The sequence below is a fragment of the Poecile atricapillus genome, chromosome 39 (genome assembly GCF_030490865.1).
Source record: "Poecile atricapillus isolate bPoeAtr1 chromosome 39, bPoeAtr1.hap1, whole genome shotgun sequence".
Taxonomy (NCBI): Eukaryota; Metazoa; Chordata; class Aves; order Passeriformes; family Paridae; genus Poecile; species Poecile atricapillus.
Genome location: NC_081287.1, coordinates 530,137 through 538,727, shown reverse-complemented (window position 1 = coordinate 538,727; position 8,591 = coordinate 530,137). Strand labels below are relative to the sequence as shown.

Below are 8,591 nucleotides of genomic sequence, written 5' to 3'. Positions count from 1 at the left end.
CATCCACCAAACACCGAGTGCACAGAGTGGGCTCGGATTTGGGGTCTCCCCCCAATTTTTGGGGTTTCAGCCCCGGTTTATTTTGGGGTGCCGGGTTTTTTGGGGTGCCAGAGGTGGCCGGGGATGGTGAAGACGTCCCCTCAAACCCATTCACAGTCACCCCAATGTCCCAAAAGTGCCTGAATGTCCCGAAAAATCCCCCTTAACCAAGCACCGAGCGCACAGAGTGGGATCAGATTTGGGGTCTCCCCCCGTTTTTTGGGGTTTCAGCCCCGGTTTATTTTGGGGTGCCGGGTTTTTTGGGGTGCCAGAGGTGGCCGGGGATGGTGAAGGCGTCCACGCTGCCGCTCATGGTGCGCGCTGGGAGGCGGCAGAAGCGCCGCTGGTCTGACTGGTATTTGTACAGAGCCTCCACCATGGGCAGGGGGACGCTGCGGGGTCCCGACCCCGAGAGGCGTTTTAGGGTCGGGGGGATCCCCCCCAAAGCGTAAACGCCCCGGAATTGGCAGCCCCCGTCCCGGAATAGGATCAGGAGCTGCTGGGCTGAGCTTTGTTCCATCTCCTGGGGGGGGGAATGGGGGTTAGGGGGGGGTTTGGGGGGGGTTTTGGGGTGAAAAAGGGGAATTTTGGGTATTTGGGGGGCAGTTATGGGGGGATTTGGGGCAGTTATGGGGGATTTGGGGGATTTGTGGGGGGATTTGGGGTGAAAAAGGGAAATTTTGGGTATTTGGGGGATAGTTATGGGGGGATTTGGGGGATTTATGGGGTGATTTGAGGTATTTGTGGGGGGATTTGGGGTGAAAAAGGGAAATTTTGGGTATTTGGGGGATAGTTATGGGGGGATTTAGGGGATTTATGGGGGATTTGGGGCATTTATGGGGGATTTGGGGGATTTGTGGGGGGATTTGGGGTGAAAAAGGGAAATTTTGGGTATTTGGGGGGCAGTTATGGGGGGATTTCGGGGATTTATGGGGGATTTGGGGCATTTATGGGGTGATTTGGGGTATTTGTGGGGTGTTTGGGGCATTTATGGGGTGATTTGGGGCATTTATGGGGGATTTGGGGCAGTTAAGAGGTGATTTGGGGCAGTTATGGGGGGATTTGGGGTGAAAAAGGGAAATTTTGGGTATTTGGGGGGCAGTTATGGGGGGATTTGGGGGATTTATAGGGGATTTGGGGCAGTTATGGGGTGATTTGGGGTATTTGTGGGGTGTTTGGGGCATTTATGGGGTGATTTGGGGGATTTATGGGGGATTTGGGGCAGTTAAGAGGGGATTTGGGGCAGTTATGGGGGGATTTTGGGGATTTATGGGGGATTTGGGGCATTTATGGGGTGGTTTGGGGCAGTTATGGGGGGATTTGGGGTGAAAAAGGGAAATTTTGGGTATCTGGGGGGCAGTTATGGGGTGATGTAGGGGATTTATGGGGTGATTTGGGGCATCTATGGGGGATTTGGGGCATTTATGGGGGATTTGGGGGGTTTGTGGGGGGGTTTGGGGTGAAAAAGGGAAATTTTGGGTGTTTGGGGGGCAGTTATGGGGGATTTGGGGGATTTATGGGGTGATTTGGGGCAGTTATGGGGTGATTTGGGGTAAAAAAGGGGAATTTTGGGTATTTGGGGGATAGTTATGGGGTGATTTGGGGGATTTATGGGGGATTTGGGGCAGTTAAGAGGTGATCTGGGGCAGTTATGGGGTGATTTGGGGTAAAAAAGGTAAATTTTGGGTATCTGGGGGCAGTTATGGGGTGATTTGGGGCAGTTATGGGGAATTTGGGGGATTTGTGGGGGATTTGGGGGATTTGTGGGGGGATTTGTGGGATTTGTGGGGGGATTTGGGGTGAAAAAGGGAAATGTTGGGTATTTGGGGGGCAGTTATGAGGGGATTTGGGGCAGTTATGGGGTGATTTGGGGTAAAAAAGGGAAATTTGGGGTATCTGGGGGACAGTTATGGGGTGATTTGGGGGATTTATGGGGTGATTTGGGGCAGTTATGGGGTCCCTGTGGGGTTTGGGGGTGCCTGGTTGGGTTTTGGGGGCTTTGGGGGTCGGTTTTGGAGGATTTTTGGGGTTTTGGGGGTCAGTTTTGGGGGATTTTTTGGGGTTTTGGGGGATTTTTGGGGTTTTGGGGGTCATTTTTGAGGGGGTTTTGGGGGTCATTTTTAGGGGGAATTTTTGGTTTTTGGGGGTCGTTTTTGGGGGATTTTTTGGGTTTTGGGGGTCAGTTTTGGGGTTTTTTTTTGGGGTTTTGGGGGATTTTTTGGGTTTTGGGGGTCGTTTTTGGGGGATTTTTGGGGTTTTGGGAGTAATTTTTGGGGGATTTTTTGGGTTTTGGGGGGATTTGGGGGTTTTGGGGGTCATTTTTGGGGGATTTTTGGGGTTTTTGGGGGTCGCTTTTGGGGGATTTTTGGGGTTTTTGGGGTCGTTTTTGGGGGATTTTTTTGGTTTTTGGGGGTCATTTTTGGGGGATTTTTGGGTTTTGGGGGGATTTGGGGGTTTTGGGGGTCGGTTTTGGGGGATTTTTTGGGTTTTGGGGGTTTTGGGGGTCATTTTGGGGGATTTTTGGGGTTTTGGGGGGATTTGGGGGTTTTGGGGGTCGGTTTTGGGGGATTTTTGGGGTTTTTGGGGTCTCACCTGCAGCACTTTGGCCCTCAGGGGGGCGTTGGGGGTCCCGGCCAGGACGCAGTGGGCCAGGGCGTTCTGGATCAGCGGCCGGTTCGACCTGGCCGTGGGTTCCTTGTACAGCCTCGGGCCTGGGGGAGGAAATTTGGGGCAAATTTGGGGGATTTTGGGTAAATTTGGGGGTTTGGGGTAAAAATTTGGGGGGTTTGGGGGGGATTTTCAGGGGTTATAGGGGAAGTTTTTGGGGTTATGGGGGCTGGGGAGGGGGAAATCGGGATCTGGCTGTGGGTTCCTTGGACAGCCTCGGGCCTGGGGGAGGAATTTTGGGGCAAATTTGGGGGATTTTGGGTAAATTTGGGGAATTGGGGGGGTTTGGGGGATGTGGGGGAAATTTGGGGGGAAATTTGGGGGGTTTGAGGGAAATTTGGACATTCAGGGTGGGGTTTTGGGATGATTTTGGGGTGTTTTGGGTGATTTTGGGGTGTTCTGGGGTCATTCTGGGGTGTTTTGGGGTTATTTTGGGTGATTTTGGGGTGATTTTGGGGTGATTTTGGGGTGATTTTGGGGTGTTTTGGGTAATTTGGGGAGGGGTCTCACCCGTGTACTCCGGCCCTGGGGAGGAGGGGTTGGGGGGATTTGGGATCCCAGGAGATTTTGGGGTTATTTTGGGGTGATTTTGGGGTAATTCTGGGGTGTTTTGGGGTGATTTTGGGGTGATTTTGGGGGTATTTTGGGGTGATTTTGGGGTGTTTTGGGTAATTTGGGGAGGGGTCTCACCCGTGTACTCCGGCCCTGGGGAGGAGGGGTTGGGGGGATTTGAGATCCCAGGGGATTTTGGGGTGATTTTGGCGTTATTTTAGGTGATTTTGGGGTGATTTTGGGGTGTTTTGGGTAATTTGGGGAGGGGTCTCACCCGTGTACTCCGGCCCTGGGGAGGAGGGGTTGGAGTCGTTGTCCCACTCCCGCCCTGGGGGGGGGGGCTCGGTTTGGGGACCCCGGCCCCGAGGGGGACCCAGCCCGGCTGGGGGGGGGGAAAAAAGGGGTGAGAGACCCCCCCCAAAACCCCAAATTCTCACCTGAACCCCAAAATTCCCTCCCAAACCTCCCCCAGACCCCCAAATTTTCCCCACAAGACCCCAAAATTCCTCCCTAAATTCTCCCCCAAGACCTCAAAATTCCTCCTCAAATTTCAAATTTTCACCCCAAATTCCCCCCCAAAAACCCCAAATTTTCCTTCCCAAACTCCAAATTCCCCCCAAACACCCCCAAAAAACCCCAAATTCCCCCCTAAACCCCCCGAAAAAACCCAAAATCCCCCCCAAAAACCCCAAATTTCCCTCCCCAAAAACCCCAAAATCCCCCCCTAAACCCCCAAATTCCCCCCCAAAAACCCCAAACTTTCTCCCTAAACCTTCCCAAAAACCCCAAATTCTCCCCCAAAAACCCCAAATTTTCCTCCCCAAACCCCAAAATCCCTCCCAAACCCCCCCAAAAACCCCAAAATCCCCCCCAAAATCCCCCCCCTCACCTGGTGCCGCGCCCCCCGCCCGGCTCGGCCACGCTGGACAGGGACAGGGAGCTCTGGGAATAAACCTTGGACAGGCGCGACCCTGGGGGGGGGGAAACGCTCTGAGACCCCTCCCCAAATTCCCTGAGACCCCCCCCGGGACCCCCAAATCCACTGAGACCCCTCCCCAAATTCAGAGACTCCCCAAAAACTCAGGGACCCCCCCAAAATCCCCCCAAATCCCGGGATTGAGAGCTCTGGGAATGGGAATTGACCTTGGACAGGCGCGACCCTGAGGGGGGGGAAACGCTCTGAGACCCCTCCCCAAATTCCCTGAGACCCCCCCGGGACCCCCAAATCCACTGAGACCCCTCCCCAAATTCAGAGAGCCCCCAAAAACTCAGAGACCCCCCCCAAAATCCCCCCAAATCCCGGGATTGAGAGCTCTGGGAATAAACCTTGGACAGGTGCGACCCTGGGGGGGAGGAAACGCTCTGAGACCCCTCCCCAAATTCCCTGAGACCCCCCCGGGACCCCCCCCAAACTCAGAGACCCCTCCCCAAATTCAGAGACCCCCCAAAAACTCAGAGACCCCCCCCAAATCCCGGGACAGGGAGCTCTGGGAATGGGAATTGACCTTGGACAAGCGCGACCCTGGGGGGGGGGAAATGCTCTGAGACCCCTCCCCAAATTTCCTGAGACCCCCCCGGGACCCCCAAATCCACTGAGACCCCTCCCCAAATTCAGAGACCCCCCAAAAACTCAGAGACCCCCCCAAAAACTCAGAGACCCCCCCCAAAATCCCCCCAAATCCCGGGACTGAGAGCTCTGGGAATGGGAATTGACCTTGGACAGGCGCGACCCTGAAGGGGGGGAAACGCTCTGAGACCCCTCCCCAAATTCCCTCAGACCCCCCCGGGACCCCCAAATCCACTGAGACCCCTCCCCAAACTCAGAGACCCCCCAAAAACTCAGGGACCCCCCCAAAATCCCCCCAAATCCCGGGATTGAGAGCTCTGGGAATAAACCTTGGACAAGCGTGACCCTGGGGGGGGGAAACGCTCTGAGACCCCTCCCCAAATTCCCTGAGACCCCCCCGGGACCCCTCCCCAAACTCAGAGACCCCCCAAAAACTCAGAGACCCCCCCCCAAATCCCGGGATTGAGAGCTCTGGGAATGGGAATTGACCTTGGACAGGTGCGACCCTGGGGGGGGGGGGGCGCTCTGAGACCCCTCCCCAAATTCCCTGAGACCCCCCCGGGACCCCTCCCCAAACTCAGAGACCCCCCCCAAACTCAGGGAACCCCCCCAAAAACTCAGAGACCCCCCCAAAATCCAAGGACAAAGCTCTGGGAATTGACCTTGGACAGGCGCGACCCTGGGGGGGGGGAAACGCTCTGAGACCCCTCCCCAAATTCCCTGAGACCCCCCCGGGACCCCTCCCCAAACTCAGAGACCCCTCCCCAAACTCAGAGACCCCCCCCCAAACTCAAAGACCCCCCAAAAAATCAGAGACCCCCCCCCCCAAATCCCCCCAAATCCCGGGACTGAGAGCTCTGGGAATGGGAATTGACCTTGGACAGGCGCGACCCTGGGGGGGGGGAAACGCTCTGAGACCCCTCCCCAAATTCCCTCAGACCCCCCCGGGACCCCCCCAAAACTCAGAGACCCCCCCCAAACTCAGGGAACCCCCCAAAAACTCAGAGACCCCCCCCAAATCCAAGGACAAAGCTCTGGGAATTGACCTTGGACAAGCGTGACCCTGGGGGGGGGGGGGAAACGCTCTGAGACCCCTCCCCAAATTCCCTGAGACCCCCCGGGACCCCTCCCCAATTTACCAGGGACCCCTGGACCCCCCCTAAAACCCCCCAGACCCATTTTTGGGCTCCCCAGACCCATTTTTGGGGATCTCCAGCCCTCCCCAAGACCCCAGACCCATTTTTGGGCACCCCAGACCCATTTTTGGGGGTTTCCAGCCCCCCCCCGAAGACCCCAGACCCATTTTTGGGGGTCTCCAGCCCCCTCCCCAAGACCCCAGACCCATTTTTGGCTTCCCCAGACCCATTTCTGGGGGTCTCCAGCCCCCCCCCGAAGACCCCAGACCCATTTTTGGGCCCCCCCCCGTTACCCAGCAGCCCCTTGGGGGGCTCCTCGCCAGGGCCGAGTCGTCGCAGCAGCGGGGCCGGGGTCTCCCCGAGCCCCCTCCCCGATTTTGGCCGTCCCGGGGGTGTCCCCGAGCGCTGCCCCCCCCCCGATTTTGGGGCGGGGGTCCCGCGGGGGGGTCTCAGGACTTTCTCCAGCTCCTCCATCAGCTTCAGCTGCTGCCGCCGCTCGTACTCCAAGCGGGTGAACTCCCCCCGCCGGGACCCCCCCCCAAATTCCTCCTCAGGGGGGGGGTCTGGGGGGCGCTGGGGGCGGGGGGGGCTGGGGGGGCTCCGCTGGGGGTCTTTGGGGGGAGGGGGGGGAAGGAAAAAAAACGTCAGGACCCCTCCCCAAATCCTCCTCCAGGGGAGAAATCAGGGGGGAAAAAAGGGAGAGACCCCTCCCCAAATTCTCCTGGGGGGGGGGGTGGGAGTTGGGGTGCCCCCCTCCCCTAATTTTTAGGAGACCCCCTCCCCAATTGTTGATACCACTCCCATCTTCAGGAGACCCCTCCCCAGGTTTTGAGACCCTCCCCAGGTTTTGAGACCCTCCCCAGGTTTTTAGGAGCCCCCTCCTCCAATTCTCATTCCTCAACCCCCATTTTTAGGAGCCCCCTCCCCATTTTTAGGAGCCCCCCACCCCCCCGTTTTGAGGACCCCTCCCCAAATTCCCCCCTGACCTGTCCGGGGGCTGCTCCTGCCCCGCCCCCCACAGCCACCGCTGCCGCAGGGGGGGAGGGGCGCGGCGGGGGGGGCCCGGGTCGGTGTCATCGAGCTGGAACAGAGACAGGGGGACATGGGGACATGGGGACACCCCTCAGTGTTCCCACGGTGCCACCACCCCCAGTGTCACCACCCCCCGTGTCCCCATAGTGCCACCACCTCTGTGTCACCACCCCAATGCCACCACCCCCAGTGTCCCCACAGTGCCACCAACCCCACTGTCACCACCCCTGGTGTCCCCATGGTGCCACCACTCCCAGTGTCACCACCCCAGTGTCCCCATAGTGCCACCACCTCTGTGTCACCACCCCCAGTGTCCCCACAGTGCCACCACCCCCCGTGTCCCCATAGTGCCACCACCTCTGTGTCACCACCCCAATGCCACCACCCCCCGGTGTCCCCATGGTGCCACCAACCCCACTGTCACCACCCCCGGTGTCCCCACAGTGCCACCACCCCAGTGTCCCCATGGTGCCACCACCCCCAGTGTCCCCACAGTGCCACCAACCCCACTGTCACCACCCCCGGTGTCCCCACAGTGCCACCACCCCAGTGTCCCCATGGTGCCACCACCCCCAGTGTCCCCACAGTGCCACCACCCCAGTGTCCCCCCAGTGCCACCACCCCCAGTGTCCCAGTCCCCCCAGTCCCCCCCAGTCCCCTGTCCCACTGCCACCACCCCCAGTGTCACCACCCCCAGTGTCCCCACAGTGCCACCACCCCAGTGTCCCAGTCCCCTGTCCCACTGCCACCACCCCCAGTGTCCCCCCAGTGCCACCACCCCAGTGCCACCACCCCCCAGTGCCACCACCCCCAGTGTCCCCCCAGTGCCACCACCCCAGTGCCACCACCCCCAGTGGCACCACCCCCAGTGTCCCAGTCCCCCCAGTCCCCTGTCCCACTGCCACCACCCCCAGTGTCCCCCCAATGCCACCACCCCCAGTGCCACCCCTCCCTGTCCCCTGTCCCCTGTCCCCTGTCCCCGTACCTTACAGAAGAACCCCACGCTGGCCCGGTGTCCCCCGTTTCCCCCCTCGGTTGGGGACCCCTCCAGCGAGTCCCTTCTCCTTCCTCCTCCTCCTCCTCCTCCTCCTCCTCCTCCTCGTCCTCCTCCTGCTGCTGCCGGTGTCCCCTGGCTGTCCCCTTCTCGCCGGGGGACAGGGACACGTCGCTGGTGCCATCCCCGCACGCCCGCGCCCGCAGGGTCCCCTTGCCGGGCACCGGGGGGGACTCGGGGGGGCCGGAGGTGGCCGGGGGTCGCTGCTGGGGGTGGGGAGGGGGTGTCACAAAAGTGTCCCCGAGGTGGCACCAAGGGGACAGGGGACAGCTCTGGAAATCGGGGCTGAATCGGCTCAAATCGGACCGAAAATAGCCCAAATCGGACCCAAATCAGACCGAAAATAGCCCAAATCGGACCGAAAATAGCTCAAATCGGACCCAAATCGGACCAAAATAGCCCAAATCGGACCCAAATCGGACCAAAATAGCCCAAATCTGACCCAAATTGGAGCTGAATCAGCCCAAATGGGACCCGAAAACAGCCCAAATCGGACCCAAATCAGACCCAGAACAGCCCAAATTGGACCGAAAATGGCCCAAAA

The 8,591-nt window shown here is 59.1% G+C and overlaps 1 protein-coding gene across 1 annotated transcript in view; it reads right to left on the bottom strand.

Moving 5' to 3' along the window:
* Window positions 1–187: 187 nt before the first annotated feature.
* Window positions 188–8,591, bottom strand: part of CAMSAP3 (calmodulin regulated spectrin associated protein family member 3) — a 28,221-nt gene continuing 19,817 nt past the window's right edge. The window contains 8 exon segments of the mRNA XM_058861698.1: window positions 188–562; window positions 2,632–2,750; window positions 3,533–3,585; window positions 3,587–3,640; window positions 4,148–4,229; window positions 6,255–6,572; window positions 6,948–7,042; window positions 7,979–8,253. Of these exon segments, the coding sequence (XP_058717681.1) occupies window positions 278–562; window positions 2,632–2,750; window positions 3,533–3,585; window positions 3,587–3,640; window positions 4,148–4,229; window positions 6,255–6,572; window positions 6,948–7,042; window positions 7,979–8,253 (1,281 nt within the window). The 3' untranslated portion in view covers window positions 188–277.